Source organism: Monodelphis domestica, chromosome 3, assembly GCF_027887165.1.
Source record: "Monodelphis domestica isolate mMonDom1 chromosome 3, mMonDom1.pri, whole genome shotgun sequence".
Taxonomy (NCBI): domain Eukaryota; kingdom Metazoa; phylum Chordata; class Mammalia; order Didelphimorphia; family Didelphidae; genus Monodelphis; species Monodelphis domestica.
Window position 1 is genome coordinate 325,217,174 of NC_077229.1, and position 20,596 is coordinate 325,237,769.

At 36.8% G+C, this 20,596-nt stretch overlaps 1 protein-coding gene across 4 annotated transcripts in view; it reads right to left on the reverse strand.

Moving 5' to 3' along the window:
• Positions 1-12,739: 12,739 nt before the first annotated feature.
• Positions 12,740-20,596, reverse strand: part of ELOC (elongin C) — a 90,155-nt gene continuing 82,298 nt past the window's right edge. For all 4 annotated transcript variants that reach the window (XM_007486949.3, XM_007486950.3, XM_007486948.2 and 1 more), the window contains exon 4: positions 12,740-16,926. In XM_007486949.3, coding sequence (XP_007487011.1) covers positions 16,736-16,926 — 191 coding nt within the window. In that variant the 3' untranslated portion in view covers positions 12,740-16,735. The remainder of the gene's footprint in view (positions 16,927-20,596) is intronic.

A 20,596-nucleotide genomic window follows, 5' to 3' on the forward strand; every position in this document is an offset into this window, starting at 1 on the left:
CAGTGGTTCCTATTGATTCTTTTGCCAAGGGTAAATAAAAGCCTTGGATAGTCTAGGAACACCCCACTTTGCCAACCTTATCTTTCATTACTCGTCACCACATTCTTTGGCTAAACCGAACTCCTTTCTGACTCCTAACCATATACTATACTGTAATTCATGGTTTTGTTTTGTTTTTTCTCATGCTATTACCCAAATTGGGCAAAAAACTGGGCAAACCTTTCTCTTTGCCTGTGAAATTCCCATGCATCCTTGAAATCAAAGCTCAAAAGTCACCTGAATAGAGCCTTCCCCAAGCTAATGATCTTTTAAAGCCCCCCAGAATTTTTGGATTGTCTTGTTCCACATTTTAAAAATATTAGAACCTTAGAATTATATGGCACCCTTGAGGCTAATTTAGTGTTTGTTGGTGTCTGGCAGAAGATCCCTTTTGTAACATCCCTAAGAGTTGATCCATTGGACTGTATTTAAAGGCTGCAAAGGTAAGCCCACTATCCTAAAATAGCCTTTTCCACTTTAGGGTCACTTTAACTCTCATGACTTTGTGATTTACACCAAGCCTAACTCAGCTTCTTTTCAGTCTCCCATTGCTCCTCTCATTGGGCATTTTGGAATCAAGCACAATAGATCTAATTTTTCTACATAATAGCCTTTCATTGCTATTCTGTCTCCCTCAACCTTTCTTTTCTCTAGGTTAAAATAATTCTAATTCTTTCAACTACTTCTCAAATAGCATATTCTCCAGGCCACCATCCTGGTCATCTTCTTCTGGATCTGCTTCCTCATTTAACCACCAGAGTGTGTTACTGACCAACTAGTGGTACCTGTGTAAAGATCATTCCCAGCAATTATGAACTGGACAGCCCAAAACTAGACAGCTTTCTGGGCTTAATGGAAATCCTACTCTAATCCTCAGAAAACTGGCTACCTCTCTACTCCCTGACTTTTCCCCTTTATGGGTCTCAATATTCATCTTTTTGGATTAAGAAGTTAGTGCGAACTTACTCCCTTTAGACTCTTGGTTTATGGTACCCTAGCATACTGCAGGGGGATAGGGGTGGGGAATTACCTTTTATCTCATCTCCATTTTAATGACGTTTATTCATAAAAGCATGGAATACTCCTTTAATGGAAACAATAAGAAAAGGATAAAATCAAATAATGTGAGCTAGGAGTCCACACATCCCTTCCAGACTAGAAACTCCCCCCAAAATTTTGTCTATAGGCAAGCTAAAGAGCCAGAGTTCAATTCCTGTTCCCAGCTACTCCTACAGGGAAGTAACCAGCATTAACATTGGGATTTTTGTAGATATATCAGAAGTTTCCCAAAAGTCATTATTTAGCTAATGGAAATGACTTAGAAGTTTGGAACTTACATCAGTCTTTTTCTTGAGGCCTGGGCTCTTGGCAACCAGCAATGTGAAAACTGGATCAAATGGCTAAAGTCCTCCTTAGAAGTAACTGTCTCTTGTACAAAAATATTCATAGCTGCGCTCTTTGTGGTGGCCCAAAACTGGAAAACGAGGGGATGCCCATCAATTGGGGAATGGCTGAACAAACTGTGGTATATGTTGGTGATGGAGTACTATTGTGCTCAAAGGAATAATAAAGTGGAGAAGTTCCATGGAGACTGGAACAACCTCCAGGAAGTGATGCAGAGCGAGAGGAGCAGAACCAGGAGAACATTGTACACAGAGACTAATACACTGTGGTATAATCGAACGTAATGGACTTCTCCATTAGTGGTGGTGTAATGTCCCTGAACAACTTGCAGGGATCCAGGAGAAAAAAACACCATTCATAAGCAAAGGATAAACTATGGGAGTGGAAACACCGAGAAAAAGCAACTGCCTGAATACAGAGGTTGAGGGGACATGACAGAGGATAGACTCTAAATGAACACTCTAATGCAAATACTATCAACAAAGCAATGGGTTCAAATCAAGAAAACATCTAATGCCCAGTGGACTTACGCGTTGGCTATGGGGGGTGGGGGGGGGGAGGAAAAGAAAATTATCTATGTCTTTAACGAATAATGCTTGGAAATGATCAAATAAAATATATTTAAAAAAAAAAAAGAAGTAACTGTCTCTATCTCCACCTCTGCTCTTAGTTTAGCCTAGGCTGTATTCGCTACTTGCCCCCAAATCTGACCTTTAGCCAAAGAGAAAGACCTATTAAAGTCTTATCTCAAGAAATTACCTGCAGTCAAACATAGTCAGGCTCCCTAGTGATTACCAAATCTCCCTCTGTGTCTTCTCTCACCTTCAACTGAAGTTAGCACTAGCTTGATGACCTTCATATCTGATATTAGATAATATTTCTTGTTCTTAATTCCCACCCACAGCTCTCTCCCTGCTGCCTGGATCACTTTCATCTCAAGGAGGCTAATTAATGGGGTGAGAGTAGGGGGGACTGGGAAAGAAGGGTGTTGCATTCAACGGGGTTCCCAGAACTGAAAACAATACCTCAGAAGTAATCTGACCAAGACAGAGTACAGTGGGACTTTCTTTGTTCTGTACTCTAATGTTATCTTGGGTTGCCATGTCAGCACTGACACATTTTGAGCTTTCAATCTACTAAGACCCTCAGATTTATTCCACAGAAACTCTTGTTTCTAAGACTCCCCTGAACTTGTAACCTTGTAGTAGATTGAGTTACAGACTTGGTGTCAGGAAAAATTGGTCCAGATTCCACTTCTAATACTTAAAAATTTTGTGCCAATGCACAAATCCTTTATCCCTATTGAGCTTCTTTTTTCATTTGTAAAGTGGGGATAATAATACACTCTAATACTCACAGGTTTGTTATGAGACTTAAAATGATGTAATCTATGTCAAATGCTTCATAAATCTTAAAACGCCATAAAATGCCAGAGAGGCAGCCTCAGTGAAGGAAGATCTGGGTTGTTTCACTTCATACATTTTGCCTGTGCAACCAGGGACAAATTTTCTTGATTGAGATCTCAGGGCCCCCATGTAACTCTTAGACTATAAATTGCTAAATAGTAGCCCATGTGCAAGGATGGAGAGATTTTTCTTGCATTTGCCAGAGTCCTTCTGTGTCATTTCCTTAGAAATTATAATGGGACTTCCGGTTAAGATGGCGGCTTAGAGAAAGCTAAAGTTCAGATCTCCGGAAAACCCTTCCCGACTGATCTCAAACTATAAGCTCCTAAGGCGCCGAAATTCAAAACGATCAACAGTACAGACCCTAGGAACCTTCCTCCTGGACCTGGACCCGGATCAAAAGGTACGGCTCCCCTCAAAAGCCAGAACCCGAGATCACTCGGACCTCAGGGGTAGGAGCGCAGAGTCCAAGGCTCTGGGAAGCCACAGCCCCGCAGGCTCAGAGAGCAGGGTCCTCAGAACAACAACCCTCAGGGCCTTCTATCCGAGTCCCAGTGAAAGTCACTGCCTGGAGCAAGACAGCCTCAAGGGCTGGATCCTGCTATCCAAGTCTCAGTGAAAGTCCCTGCCCTCGGAGCTTGGGGAAGCTGCAGCCCATCCCCCCCGCAGGCTGACGAAACAGCCTCACGGCCAGCCATTCTGAAGGCAACTTCCAGAAAGCAACGTGGTCCGACCCTTCCATTCCAGTTCCAGTGAGGCATATTCAGTTTAACCCAGGGAAAGCTCATAGAACCGACAATCTGCCCAGGACTAAAGCCTCTGATCACCAGACAGAGATAAGAAAAGCTAATCCTCCCCATTCAGAGATGGCAAACTCCACAGAAGCACAGAAGCCCCAAAATACCAAGAAAAATAAGAAGAAAGGGGCGACTTTGGACACATTCTATGGAGCCAAAATACAAAATACAGAGCAGATAGAAGAAGATATACAAGAAAATGCTCCAAAATCTTCCAAAGGAAATGGAAACTCTCCACAAACCCATGAAGAATTTGAATCAGAAATGACCAAAAAGATGGAAGCCTTCTGGGAGGAAAAGTGGGAAATAATGCAAAAGAAATTCATGCATCTACAAAACCAGTTTGACCAAACTGTAAAAGAAAACCAGGCTTTAAAGCAAGAACTAATAAAGCAAAGCCAAAACACCAAGAAATTAGAAGAGAACATAAAATATCTCACCGACAAGGTGATAGATCTGGAAAATAGAGGGAGAAGGGATAATTTAAGAATAATTGGACTCCCAGAAAAGCCAGAAATAAACACCAAACTGGACATGGTGATACAAGATATAATCAAAGAAAATTGCCCAGAGATTCTAGAACAAGGGGGCAATACAGCCACTGACAGAGCTCACAGAACACCTTCAACACTAAACCCCCAAAAGACAACTCCCAGGAATGTAATTGCCAAATTCCAAAGCTATCAAACAAAAGAAAAAATCCTACAGGAAGCCAGAAAAAGACAATTTAGATATAAAGGAATGCCAATCAGGATCACACAAGACCTTGCAAGTTCTACTCTGAATGATCGTAAGGCATGGAACATGATCTTCAGAAAGGCAAGAGAGCTGGGTCTCCAACCAAGAATCAGCTACTGTAAACCTCAAAATTCCTTAGACTTATAAATGTTGGAAATTTCACCATTGGGATATTTCATACTTGGAAAATTTCTTACTGATAGTCTATTGGAATGGGAACCCCATTGGCATGGGAGGTTCCTTCTCTTCCCTTCTTCAGATTACTTTAGGACAGAAACCCTTTGCTGAACAATGGAAAGGACTTTGACCTATGCTTAAGCATAGAACAGGAATTTCTTTTAGTCTTGATTGATTTTAGAATTGATACAATGGAGATACTTGGAATAAATCTCCACCCTATTCAGTCCTAACAGGATTGAGTAAGGGCTGCAGCCTAGATCAAAATTTAATTATTCCAATCTCTACCCTACTCAGGTTAACAGGATTTAGAAAGGGCTGTAGCAAAGGATCAAAGATTTAATCATTTGAAAATATGACCTTCAACAGACATGTGCAAAAGCCAGAAACCTCTGGGCGGTCCTGGGTTAAGCTAGAGCCTCCATTGGCACAGGGAAATTGATGAACAGTGATTGGTAGATGGGAGAACTGAGAGGAGGAACTTGGATGGTTTCCTTAAAGATAGGAGGGACTGAAGACTCGAGGGGGGTTGAGGAGTTTGTGGAAGTAGTGGCGGTGTGCTCTGGGGAGCTTGCGCTGAAGGAAGCTGAAGGTGGGGGCCTCTGAGACTGTTTCTCCATTTTGGTCACGTGAGTGATAGGGACTGATCTCTTTTCTTTGCCCCAGCTATCTAAGGGCTTGGGCCTTTTGGCCCAGCCTAAACAGAAGGGGTATTTAAGCCCTATTCCCTTCTCTCCCTTTTTCTCTCTCTATATCTCTAATTCCTTTCTTGCTCCTATTGTAATTAAACTCCAAAAAAGGCTGACTGCTGACTTGAGTTTTTCATTTAGGAATTACATAGCTGAATTCCTTGGCGACCTTAAATTAATATATATCAGTCTTTTAAAGTGATTCCCTTGTAACACTACCCAGCAAAACTGACTATATACTTCCAAGGGAAAGTATGGGCATTCAACAAAATAGAAGACTTCCAACTTTTTGCAAAGAAAAGACCAGAGCTCTGTGGAAAGTTTGATTCCGAAAATCAAAGAGCAAGGAATACCTGAAAAGGTAAATATTAAGGAAAGGGGGAAAATGTTATCTTCTTCTTTTACTCAAACTCTCTTCTATAAGGACTACATTTATATCAATCTATGTATACTAATATGTGGGGAAAATGTAATGTATAGATAGGGGGTAAAGAAAGACCAAATAGAATAATTGTTCTCACACAAAGATTCACATGGGAAGGGGAGGGGAAGAAAACTCCTATAAGAAGGAGAGGAAGAGAGGGGGGGGTTACTTAAACCTCAATCTCAGGGAAATCAACTCTGAGAGGGAAAAACATCCAGATCCATTGGGATCTTGAATTCTATCTTACCCAACAAGGGTAAGGAGAAGGGAAAACCAAGGGGGGGAGGGGGAGAGGGAGAACAAAAAGGGAGGGAAAGAGAGGGGGGAGGGGGAGGGAAGAAAAAGGGAGGGACCAAAAAGGGAAACATCAAGGGAGGGGACAAGGGGGACTGATTCAAAGTAAATCACTGGACTAAAAGGTAGAGCCGAAGAAGAAAAGGTTAGAATTAGGGAAGGCAATCAAAATGCCAGGGAGTCCACAAATGACAATCATAACTTTGAACGTGAATGGGATGAACTCACCCATAAAACGTAGACGAATAGCAGAATGGATTAGAATCCAAAACCCTACCATATGTTGTCTTCAAGAAACACACATGAGGCGGGTTGACACCCACAAGGTCAGAATTAAAGGATGGAGTAAGACCTTCTGGGCCTCAACTGATAGAAAGAAGGCAGGAGTGGTAATCATGATATATGATAAAGCCAATGCAAAAATAGACCTGATCAAAAGGGATAGGGAAGGTAATTATATTTTGTTAAAAGGGACTCTAGACAACGAGGAAATATCATTAATCAACATGTATGCACCAAATAATATAGCACCCAAATTTCTAATGGAGAAACTAGGAGAATTGAAGGAAGAAATAGACAATAAAACCATACTAGTGGGAGACTTAAACCAACCATTATCAAATTTAGATAAATCAAATCAAAAAATAAATAAGAAAGAGGTAAAAGAAGTGAATGAAATCTTAGAAAAATTAGAATTAATAGACATATGGAGAAAAATAAATAGGGATAAAAAGGAATACACCTTCTTCTCAGCACCACATGGCACATTCACAAAAATTGACCATACATTAGGTCACAGAAACATAGCACATAAATGCAAAAAAGCAGAAATAATGAATGCAGCCTTCTCAGATCACAAGGCAATAAAAATAATGATTAGTAATGGTACATGGAAAACCAAATCTAAAACCAATTGGAAATTAAACAATATGATACTCCAAAACCGTTTAGTTAAAGAAGAAATCATAGAAACAATTAATAATTTCATCGAGGAAAATGACAATGGCGAAACATCCTTTCAAACCTTTTGGGATGCAGCCAAAGCGGTAATCAGAGGTAAATTCATATCCCTGAATGCTTATATTAACAAACAAGGGAGAGCAGAGATCAATCAATTGGAAATGCAAATGAAAAAACTCGAAAGCGATCAAATTAAAACCCCCCAGCAGAAAACCAAATTAGAAATCCTAAAAATTAAGGGAGAAATTAATAAAATCGAAAGTGATAGAACTATTGATTTAATAAATAAGACAAGAAGCTGGTACTTTGAAAAAACAAACAAAATAGACAAAGTACTGGTCAATCTAATTAAAAAAAGGAAGGAAGAAAAGCAAATTCACAGCATTAAAGATGAAAAGGGGGACAGCACCTCCGATGAAGATGAAATTAAGGCAATCATTAGAAATTACTTTGCCCAATTATATGGCAATAAATACACCAATTTAGGAGAAATGGATGAATATATACAAAAATACAAACTGCCTAGACTAACAGAAGAGGAAATAGAATCCTTAAATAATCCCATATCAGAAATTGAAATCCAACAAGCCATCAACGAACTTCCTAAGAAAAAATCCCCAGGGCCTGATGGATTCACCTGTGAATTCTATCAAACATTCAGAGAACAGTTAATCCCAATACTATACAAACTATTTGACATAATAAGCAAAGAGGGAGTTCTACCAAACTCCTTTTACGACACAAACATGGTACTGATTCCAAAACCAGGCAGGTCAAAAACAGAGAAAGAAAACTATAGGCCAATCTCCCTAATGAATATAGATGCAAAAATCTTAAATAGGATACTAGCAAAAAGACTCCAGCAAGTGATCAGAAGGATCATTCACCATGATCAAGTAGGATTCATACCAGGGATGCAGGGCTGGTTCAACATTAGGAAAACCATCCACATAATTGACCACATCAACAAGCAAACTAGCAAGAACCACATGATTATCTCAATAGATGCAGAAAAAGCCTTTGATAAAATACAACACCCATTCCTATTAAAAACACTAGAAAGCATAGGAATAGAAGGGTCATTCCTAAAAATAATAAACAGTATATATCTAAAACCAACAGCTAATATCATCTGCAATGGGGATAAACTAGATGCATTCCCAATAAGATCAGGAGTGAAACAAGGATGCCCATTATCACCCCTACTATTTGACATTGTACTAGAAACACTAGCAGTAGCAATTAGAGAAGATAAAGGAATTGAAGGCATCAAAATAGGCAAGGAGGAGACCAAGTTATCACTCTTTGCGGATGACATGATGGTCTACTTAAAGAATCCTAGAGATTCAACCAAAAAGCTAATTGAAATAATCAACAACTTTAGCAAAGTTGCAGGATACAAAATAAACCCACATAAATCATCAGCTTTTCTATATATCTCCAACACAGCTCAGCAGCAAGAACTAGAAAGAGAAATCCCATTCAAAATCACCTTAGACAAAATAAAATACCTAGGAATCTATCTCCTGAGACAGACACAGGAACTATATGAACACAACTACAAAACTCTCCATACAACTAAAACTAGACTTGAGCAATTGGAAAAACATTAACTGCCATGGGTAGGATGAGTCAATATAATAAAAATGAACATCCTACCCAAACTTATTTATCTATTTAGTGCCATAGTGCACTGAACTTCCAAAAATTTTTTTTTACTGACTTAGAAAAAACCATAACAAAGTTCATTTGGAAGAAGAAAGGATCAAGGATATCCAGGGAAATAATGAAAAAAAAAATACAAAGAAAGGGGGCCTTGCAGTCCCAGATTTCAAACTATATCACAAAGCAATGGTCATCAAAACAATTTGGTACTGGCTAAGAGACAGAAAGGAGGATCAGTGGAATAGACCGGGGGCAAGTGACCTCAGCAAGACAGTATAAGATAAACCCAAAGATCCCAGCTTTTGGGACAAAAATCCACTATTAGATAAAAACTGCTGGGAAAATTGGAAGACAGTGTGGGAGAAATTATGTTTAGATCAGCACCTCACATTCTATACCAAGATAAATTGAAAATGGGTGAATGACTTGAACATAAAGAAGGAAACTATAAGTAAATTAGGCAAACACTGAATAGTATACATGTCAGACCTTTGGGAAGGGAAAGACTTTAAAACCAAGCAAGACTTAGAAAGAGTCACAAAATGTAAAATAATTTTGACTACATCAAATTAAAAAGCTTTTGTACAAACAAAACCAATGTAACTAAAATCAGAAGGGAAGCAACAAATTGGGAAACAATCTTCATAAAAACCTCTGACAAAGGTTTAATTACTCAAATGTACAAAGAGCTAAATCAATTGTACAAAAAAAATCAAGCCATTCTCCAATTGATAAGTGGACAAGGGACATGAATAGGCAGTTTTCAGATAAAGAAATCAAAACCATTAATAAGCACATGAAAAAGTATACTAAATCTCTTATAATCAGAGAGATGCAAATCAAAACAACTCTGAGGTATCACCTCACACCTAGCAGATTGGCTAACATGACAGCAAAGGAAAGTAATGAATGCTGAAGGGGATGTGGCAAAGTGGGAACATTAATTCATTGCTAGTGGGGTTGTGAATTGATTCAACCATTCTGGAGGGCAATTTGGAACTATGCCCAAACGGCCATAAAAGACTGTCTGCCCTTTGATCCAGGCATAGCACTGCTGGGTTTGTACCCCAAAGAGATAATTAAGGAAAAAGATTTGTGCAAGAATATTCATAGCTGCGCTCTTTGTGGTGGTGAAAAATTGGAAAATGAGGGGATGCCCTTCAATTGGAGAATGGCTGAACAAATTGTGGTATATGTTGGTGATGTAATACTATTGTGCTAAAAGGAATAATAAAGTGAAGGAATTCCATGGATACTGAAACAACCTCAAGGAAGTGATGCAGAGCGAAAGGAGCAGAACCAGGAAAACATCGTACACAGAGACTGATACACTCTGGTACAATTGAACGTAATGGACTTCTCCATTAATGTCAATGCAATGTCCCTGAACAATCTGCAGGGATATAAAAAACACTATCTACAAGCAGAGGACAAACTGTGGGAGTAAAAACACTGAGGAAAAGCAACTGCTTGACTACAGGGATGGAGGGGATATGACTGAGGAGAGACTCTAAATGAACACTTTAATGCAAATACCAACAACATGGAAATGGGTTCGAATGAAGAACACATGTGATACCCAGTGGAATCACGTCCCGGCTTTGGGAGAGGTGGTGGGAGGGTGGGGGAGGAAAAGAAAATAATCTTTGTCTCCAATGAATAATGTTTGGAAATGACCCAATAAAATAATGTTAAAAAAAGAATATTCATAGCCATACTCTTTGTGGTGGCAAAAAATTGGAAAATGAGGGGATGTCCTTCAGTTGGGGAATGGCTGAACAAATTGTGGTATATGTTGGTGATGGAATACTATTGTGCTCAAAGGAATAATAAAGTGGAGGAATTCCATGGAGACTGGAACAACCTCCATGAAGTGATGCAGAGTGAGAGGAGCAGAACCAGGAGAACATTATACACAGAAACTGATACACTGTGGTACAATTGAAAGTAATGGACTTCTCCATTAGTGGCAATGCAATGTCCCTGAACAATCTGCAGGGATCTATGAGAAAAAACACTATCCACATTCTGAGGAAAAATTGTGGGAGTAGAAACACAGAAGAAAAAACAACTGCCTGAATACATGGGTTGATGGGATATGGCTGGGGATGTAGACTTTAAATGAACTTCCTAGTATAAACATCAATAACATGGAAATAGGTTTTGATCAAGGACACATGTAATAACCAGTGAAATTGTGTGTCAGCTACAGGAAGGATGGGGGGAGGGGAGGGAGGGAAATATAATGTTCTATATTGGCTTAATTAATTTAAATTTTAAAAAAAGTAGAGGAAGGTGGTAGGCAAATTGAGTAATATGTATGCTTATATGTGTATTTACCCATATAGACATACATCATATTAATATATTATAACATAATGGAATTGAATGAAATATATGATATAATATGATATAATGTAACAATATAATGTAATATAACAACATATAACAATGTAACATAACATATTGTAATATAGCATAACAATGTAGCATTAACATAATGTAATATAATGAAAACAATTTATTTGTAAGTATAAGATTAATTTAACAATTAAAGCTAACAAATTCAGAATTAATCAAATATTAATAAATCCTCAATTATGTCAGTATCCAGTTAGGGGAAAAATAGGTAACAACTTTTCCACTATAGAGAATGTTCAGAAAATTCCCAAAGGAATTCCCAAAGGAGTTATAAAGATGGATAGCAGACATGAGTTTCTTTCATTGTATCCTAAGTGCCTAGCACTGTTTTGATTACCTAACAGATTCTGAATAAATACCTGATTTTAATGTGGTTACATTTGAAGGCTAATTTTTATTTGGGAGATATCAGTTCTATTATTTTTTTTTAACTCACTTTTTTTCTTAGTAACAGTTAAGCCAGAAGGGCAAGGGCAAGACAAATTGGATTTGAATCCAGGCCCTTCTGACTCTAGGCCTAATGCTGTTTATCAACTGTGTCACCTAGCTGCCCCATTTGTCTGTTTTGAAAAGAGCCTGTCAGGAAGATGTGATCACCTCTGACAGATACAGGCTGTGTGACCCTGGGCAAATATCATAACCTCCAAGTGTGCCAAGCAGCTAACACTTTTAGGAATTATAATCTGTATTACTGTTTCCTCACCAATTATTCTTTATACCAATGAAATTATAAGTCTGTACAAAAACAAAGTCATTCCCAACCTCATACATTTGTTCCCTACTACCATAGTTCTGCAATCTTGGGTAATTTTCACTGCCAATTTGTCAGCTAGGAAATGTGGGAAATATTGCATTACTTTAAAAGACTGCTCCAAGAAAGAAAATAAACCCGTAAAATACTTCAACCAACTGTTCCTTGAAAAAGATAAAATTTTCATTTCCTTGATTTCTTTAAATGATTCTCAACATAGATACAAGAAAAAATAATGCACATTTTCTTCAAGCTTTTAAAACCCAATTAAAAATATTCGAGAAGACTTACATCAAGCAGAATTTTATGTTGTTTGTTTGTCGGACTTCTGGTGACCCCATGAAGTTTTCTTGGCAATGACACTGAGTGGTTGCCACTTTGTTTTCTTTTTTTTTTAAGGCAAAGTTAAGTAACTTGCCTAGAGTAACACAGTAGTGTCTGAGACTCATAGTTAATAATCTAGTGAAATCAAAATCTTGCTACTACAAATAGTTCTAGCATTAAAAAAAAAATTAAATGGTCAATGAACCAAGAGGCAATTAATTCTATAAGTCTTGTCTGACATTTATAACATGCTACACCTTGATGAGTAGGTAGTTACATGTTAGTATACACATAACACTAAGTTCCTTAAGGATAGGACTTCCTAAAACTTTTACTTAAAAAGGTATAATGTGGGGGCAGCTAGATGGCTCAGTGGACTGAAAGCCAGGCCTAGAGATGGGAGGTCCTGGGTTCAAAACCGGCTTTAGACACTTCCTAGCTGTGTGACCCTGGGCAAGTCACTTAACCCTCATTGCATAGCCCTTATTGCACCTCGGCCTTAGAACTAATCCATACACAGTAGTACTGATTCTAAGACAAAAGGTGAGGGTTTTAAAAAAATTATGTAATGTATACTTTGGGCACAATATTTGTCAAATTGAATCTACGTTTATTCCAAGATATACAAGTAGACTCTCATTAAAACTGTATGGTTTTAAAAGATCTTTATTGAATAAAAAGTTACCTGCATTTGTATTTTCTCTTGGCTTTCTTAACCAGATCATCCACACAAGCTTCTCTAAATAATTATAAATCATAACTTAAGAATTAACACCCTGTCATAGAGAGGTCTTCAGCATACAAAATGTCTTAATCAAGTGTAACACAAGTTCACAGATTAGTATGGGTTGCCATCAATAGGATGTTTTAAGGAGAAAAAGAAATCTAATTCAGATGTACTTTGTGGCTTATTTGTCCCTATAAAATAAAACCCTGATAAACATTATTTTTGATAAATACACAAAGCTCTTGGATACATAAAATAGGGTAATTTAGATGGTTCTGTTTCCAAGCACATTTTAATATTCCCCGTTATGAAGGGGTGGTGGTGTTAAGGGGAAAAAGCAGTAGGTAAATGGAGACTGAAGTGAGGATCTAGAATTATACACTTTTTAATCTTTTTGCTTTCAATTAGAGGCACATAGAATGGGAGAGGTGGGGACTAATCTGTCTGATTTGTTACAAAAGAATAGATTAGCTGCTAAATTGAAAAGGAAAAATTAGTTTACAGCTAAACATACAAGTAACAGTGTGAAAGAGCATGCACCCAGCATCCCTTTACAGTGCAGTGACTAATGATAACAGGATGAAGTTAACTGTTACACATGGAGTTGAAACTGGAACACAGTAAACAAAACTGTTCTAAGGATTTTACACTTTAATATATCTAGGAAATTTAATGTCTAGTTATGAAGATGCAGCAACAGGGGTGCATTGGGGCTTCACAAATGAGGTCCACTCTATGTCACTTTCAAATGATCAAAATAAAAACTAAAGTATACTACTACACATTTGGATTTACATACATGTAGCATGACATATATACACATTGAACCTAATGGCTTGTTTACTGAAGAAATAAAGGCATGGAGTATATAGGTTGTGGGGGAGGGAGTATCACCATCTTACAAAGGGCATAGTAACCTTATTAATAAACATCATTACCACGTCAAGAAACTGTCCAAAGCTGACTGCTTCCTAGAAAATGTCTTCCATTCCAGGGCTCTTTTCACCATACCCTTTGATCTCTCAGTGATCCAGATCTTTATTTGTCCAAATTAACAAACCATTAGGTTCTTTATAAATCAGTTTAATTTAGTCATAACAAGTTACAAAGCTGTGTGGTCTAAAATTAAACTAGATTTATACATGTCAAATAAAATTCCCAAATCAACTGCCCCTACAATGATTAGCAAGCATTAAAATTTTCTATTCCAACTTCAAAATTGGATATGGACAATTTGAGCAAAGCATCACAGTGTATAGATAGAAATGAAACAATTTGTACCTGTTAACTTAAGCTGCTATTAAATTTCTAAGATTTTCTACTTCTTTCCGGACATATTTCTGGAATTAGTTGACCATTTTAAATAGAAGCATTTAAAAAACATGTAATATGACTTTTGATAGTCATAAAGTTAAAACTTAAAAGGTTAAAATGTATACACCCTTAGGGAACACAATCTATCCACCTGCATGAACTGAACTTTCATCAGGAATGGGAGCTGGGATTTTGTTGGTAAGAGAACTTCCAGTTAAGGAAATTCCTCTCTACCAATGAAGGTTGGCACTTTCTCTACAATTTATAGTCTGAGAGTAGAATAGCCTAGGGCAGAGATTGTGACTTGTCCCAGGTTACATAGCCATTATGGGAAAAACGTGGGTTTTGAACCCAGATCTTCCTGGCATTGATAATTCTCCATGCACTCTATACTATGCTGTCTTTTGTGTTGAACTAACTGCTTATTACATTTTCCAATAGTATTTATACTTAGATTCCACCACCCATATTGTTCACTGATTTCTACACAAAAAACACACTTAAACCCACAAACTAAATATATATAATTTAGATATTCAAGGGACAATGAACATAAGCAGATGTTGCTGTAAAGGATTTTATAATAGAATCCTATGTGCTTCAAATGCTACAATGTAGGAAAGGGAGTATGGCAAAATTTTAAATGGAATTTAAAAATGAAGCTAATATTGATTTCAGAAATAATTATAGATTTGAATATATCAACAATTAGAATCTCTTTAATCAAATAAGTACCTAATCATTTGGGGTATTAGATGAATATGATTAAAAATGCCTAATGTGAGGATAAAAACCATGAATGGGGGATGCAGTACTTTTGAAAACAAGGCCAGACTACGTATGTAATACAAAATACCTCAATATTTTCTCACTTATCATACCATACCACCAATTTTGAAATACACAATGCCTCCTTAGCTGAATTCTAGTCACACTGAATTGTGGACATCAATTTTAGGATTTTATGATGGGTTCAAATGTAGCCATGAATTAAAAAGGTAACCTACTAGGACAGAGCCTATTAGAAATGTAGTTTCTGCTATCATCTTGACCTATAAGATCATCATATCTGTACATAATTAGTATTTTTGTCACCATCTAGCATCAAAAATCCCTGCACTTGATAAGCAAATACTAGTAAATACCGCATTACTGTGTATATGAACCAGTTTGTCTTAAGGATTACTAAAACAGATGCAATTGCTTCCAATCAAGATTAAGAAGAAAATGTTTAGGTTTGATGATGAATTATTTTTTCCTGGTGCTTTGTGTAGTGAACCAAAATAAATCACCTGAATTTAAATTTACACTTGTATAACTAATTCTCTGCTATTTGAAAAGTAGGAAGCTGAAATTCAACCTTCGTGTTCTCAACTCCATACCTAGGAAAGAAGTACCCTGACTGAAATTTCTATTTGCCCTTCATAATCCTAAAGGTTAAAGTAATGTTTATTTTAACTAAGTAAAAGTCCTATTACACTACTGTAGTCATCAGAGTATCATCCTTGTTATGTATAGGCTTTATTTCTTAATATCAGTAATACTCTATATATGGCCACTACATACAAAGAAGACATGATTTGACCACAAATAAAACATCTCACAACCCATTTTTAATGGGTCTATGCCAGGCTCTTACCATGTATTCCACATATCAAATCCCATAAAGATTACTTTGATTGCTTTTTTTGTTGTTCAATTCTAGGTTTTTCCTTTTTTTTTGTGATGGGGGGAGAGGGGTTGGACAAATTTTGCCATGATCTTTAAGTAGCGCTTTTATTAATGTAAGTGAAAAGTAAGCAAAGGAAGCTTTCTTAGCTAGATGATTAAGTACAGTACTTTGGATTGTTCAAAAAAGGATATCGTATGACTATCCCCAAGTTTTCAGAGCCAAAGTTATCTTGTACTGTGGTTACTTATTGACAACTTGGCTAAAGTTCTTAAAAATTCACTATTGCAAAAGCTATATCCAACAATCTTCCATAATGATCTTAAAAGAAAGATACCACTTAAGTTGTACGACAAAAACAGATAAGCAGATATACTTTGATGTGCTAACACAACTACAGTTTATCAAAAGACACATAAGATCAATTCTTATGTATTTGAGTTATTAAAAAAATTAACGTTTTGGCCAAGCCATATTTATAAACAGAAGTTGACAATGCAAAATAGTTGCATAAACTAATAATGCTAGACAACTATGATATGGTAGGTTCAAGTGAACACCTACCTGTCCAAAAAGAGCCCAAAACCCTAAAAATACTTAGCCAGTATAAACCTGTAGTATTTGCCTAAATTTCAGTACTTACTTATAATCATTGTTCTAATATTTAAAACCACATCTAAAGGATAAGGCATAGCCATCTAATAATTGGCATATTTATTTCTCATTTAGTGAAAATGTCTTTATTTAAGTTGCAAAACAAATTTAAACTCTGATTGCTATGCAAAAGAAAGGACTGAAGGTATCTGCTTTGCAATGAACGTTACAGTTCTCAACCACCCCCCCACCACACACAACATGCTATATGAAAAAAGTTACTAACTGAACTACAGGTATTAAATACTGAAAAAGTTAACAGTTTATTATAATTTATTTTATTTAACAATCTAGGAAGTTCGCAGCCATCAGCAATTCCAGTGCAATTTCAGGTGCAATTGGGAATTCAGGAATCTCTGTAGAGCTGTTAGTGTAGCGAACCTTGTAGGTAAAATACATGCATACTTTTGATAGCACATGTGATGGAATTTCTCTAAAATTAACCTCATTGGTTTCATTTTCAGCAAACTGACCTGCAAAACAAAAATAACATAGTTAAGACATAAGAGTTAGTATATAATTCAGGTTAGAGAAGGTAATTAAGACCACAAAGGTATGTTTAGGCAGGGTAATATAATGGAAAGAATGCTAGGTTTGGGAGCCAGGAGGCCTAGGTTCAAATTCAGATTATGCCACTTACTACCTTGGCAACTCTGGGCAACTCATTTAACTTCTTTGGGTTTCAGCTTCCTCATCTTTAGAATGATAGGATTAGACTCAATGACCTATAAGCTTCTTTCTAGTCTCATAACTATAATCCTATTCCTATGAATCGGTTCAGTCAGTCATAAAAAGTATCTTATTTTTCAAGCACTTTTTAACGACTGAAATTAAAAATTTTTCCTTGACAGTCTACTCTCAACATTTAATCACTCTTAGTGTCCTTCTCTAATGTAAAAATGGAGACTTGAACCAGGGACTCCATTTCCCAGAAGTCCTTGCTCACTTCCCAAAATACCTTGGCTCCTCCCTGGTTCCTTATATAATCTGGTCCCTTTTCTATCTTTCATAGTGTGGTAACTTTCTGTAGTCCTGGCTACTGACTGGGTAAATGCATCATTGCTTAGATCATTTTGATTGGGCCCTGATTCAAGGACCTGTTATAGATTTAATTTTCCTTTACTTAGAATTTTTACACATAAGACTTTGATAGTCTATATTTTCATCCAGAAATTTTTCTTTTTTATTTGGATTTTTCTGATATCCTTTTAATATCTCTTTCCAATTGATTCATAGGCCTCGTACCTCAGCCATGCATACCTAAGTGATCCTGTGTTTTTCAATCACCCACAACACGGGGAAATGTAAAAAATATTATTTAAATTACAAAGTTTAAATTCCTTTTGAGAAGAATTTTAGGTAAAGAAAGATGCTACCTCTCTGAATCCAGAAGCTGAACTGTTGGAGAAGACACCATGAAGAAGCCTCCAGACCACAAGCTGCACAAGAATGAACTTTGGGTGTAGTTGATTGAACATTTATTTTGAACGTACACTCTTATGCCAAAGGGGACTGCCCCCTAACTGGCTTTTTGTCAATGTGTCCTTTTTTTTCTCTTATCCTCAAATTATTGTAATCTTTAAGTTGATTATGTTTTTATGATCCTTTTGGGGGGGGGGAATGCTTTTTTCCCCAAAAATGATCACATGGAGAATTGTAAAAATGGAGATTTGAACCAGGGTCTCCATTTCCCAAAAGTCCTTGCTCACTTCCCAAAATGCCTTGTAACCTCACCTGGGCTGAGAGTGAGATGGGGTATTTAACCTGGCTTGTAAAGGCTACTGGGGTTTCTTTCCTATTTCCGCTTCCAAGCAGACGCGTCTCTTTCATGATGCAGGTTAGGTTAAATGGGCCTTTTGGCCCACCTAACACGTTAGTGCTTTCTTATTCTGTATTTTCTTTAATCCTTAACCTTTAATAAACCTCATAAAATATAATACTCCTTGACAGAGAGAAACTAATTTTAACTCTTACACTAATAAGTCATTTAACCTACTTTTCATAATATATAAAGTCTACTTTAGAGTCACATATTAGCTTTCTCTTTACTGCATTAATCACTCAACCACTTTAGTATTTCTTTAAAGGCATTTTCAGGACTATAGCATGACTTACTCTATACTCATTATTGGAGGCTTATAAGCCTTTTAAAAGAAATTATTGGATATATTATTATTTGTATCCTTGAAAGTATGCTGGGATTTCTTTTAAAAAGCCACTGTCGTAGTAGTTGTAATCTATGGATGCTCCAAACACTTGTCTTTCTCACCACCTTCATTGGCACTCCAGCTCCTCCCCTCATACTTGAAGACCTCAATGTAAGTTTTTTCCCATGATCTATTCTACCTCAACACCTCTGTCACACTTGAAGATACTCTTGATCTTGCCATTCCTTATATAAATGTTCCACTTCCATGTTCATGAACTCCAAAATTATTTTATCTAATCATAATATTTTATCATTATGTCATTTCCCCTGCCTTATGACTGACAACCCTATTTTCCATCCAAACAGATGAGTTCTTTCCCAGGTCATTATTGCTACACTGCCTACATCTTCTCTTTCCTTCCCATTGGTGAGTCAGTTTTACTTTACATTCCATATCCCTCTTACCCTACTAATCATGACTCACAAAGTCTCAGCCTCAGTTCATTCTCATACATGGTCTTTGTTCCTATTTATGATACTTGGTCTTTGTTCCTATTTATAGATTGCTGAACTGTGTGTGATTAAATCTTGAGCGTTAACTAGATTCAGTAAAAGTTTATGTAACATAATTTTGAATGGAATCTTTAGACCGAAGAAAGGCAATACTTTTATAATTCCCTAACTGATGAACTATCTTACCCATCAAAGTAGCTATTCCAAACCTTTACATCTCTCTTCCAGTGATCCACTGTTGTGCTTAATACAGTGGCTATTCCAAACCCTCTTCAAACCTTCCATGACATCCCCTCACCTTTTACTCAGGTGAGGATTTTTCCTCATACTTTACTAAAGAAAATGAGGTCATTTACCAAGAGTTTGCTCCCGCTTCTCCCAACTTCCTCATTTCATATCACAGTGATGTTTCCTTTTCTATCTCTTTCATCAATCCACAAAAGTCACCCTTCCTCTGCCAAAACAGATGTACTAAATTGGAGTGGGGGGCCTTTTGAGATTGAGAGCAAACATAATGGAATAGGACAAGAAGTATATTAATAATTTTGCACACGAATAGGATGAAAAGTAGTGCATAGTGAGAATGTCTTTCTTTGTATCTCTAGCACCAAGCATATTACCAGGCACAAAATAAATGCTTAATGAAGTCATCATATAGCTTTGAATGGCATAATACAAGGGAAGGGAAAGGGAAAAGCCATTTGTGTAGTGCATATTATGTACCAGACATTGTTCTAAGTGCTTTACAAATATTTTCTAATTTGATCATGATAACCTTGTAAGGCAGATGTTTAACTTAATTTTTAATTTTTTTGCATGGTTACATGATTCTTGTCTCCCTCCCAAAGCCGACAAGTACTATCACTCAAATCCTATTTCCAAATTATTCATTTTTGTAATAGAGTAATTTTAAAAAACTAAAACTCTAAATCATATACCCATATAAACAAGTCATAAATCAGATTTTCTTCTGAATTTCTACTACCACAGTTCTTAGATGTGGATAGTATTCTTTCTCAGAAGTCCCTCAGAATTGCCCTGGATTACTGCATTGCTGTTAGTAGCAAAAACATTTGATCAACCCACAATGTTTTAGTTACTGTGTATGATGTTCTCCTAGTTCTGCTCATTTTGCTCAAGATCATAAGTTTATGATGATCTTTCCAGACTTATAGAAATCAAGCAGTTCATCATTCCTTATAGCACAATAGTATTTGTTCACTGCCATATGCCACAGTTTGTTCATCCAGTCGCCAATTGAAGGACATTCCCTCATTTTCCAATTTTTTGACACCAGAATAAGTACAGCTATAAATATTTTTGTACAAATAGAACCTTTCTTGTTTAAAAAAAAAAAACTCTTTGGGATACAAACCCAATAGTGCCGCCTCAAAGGACATGCATTCTTTTAAATCCCATTGAAAATAATTCCAAATTGCCTTCCAGAATGGTTGAATCAATTCACAATGCCACCAGCAAAG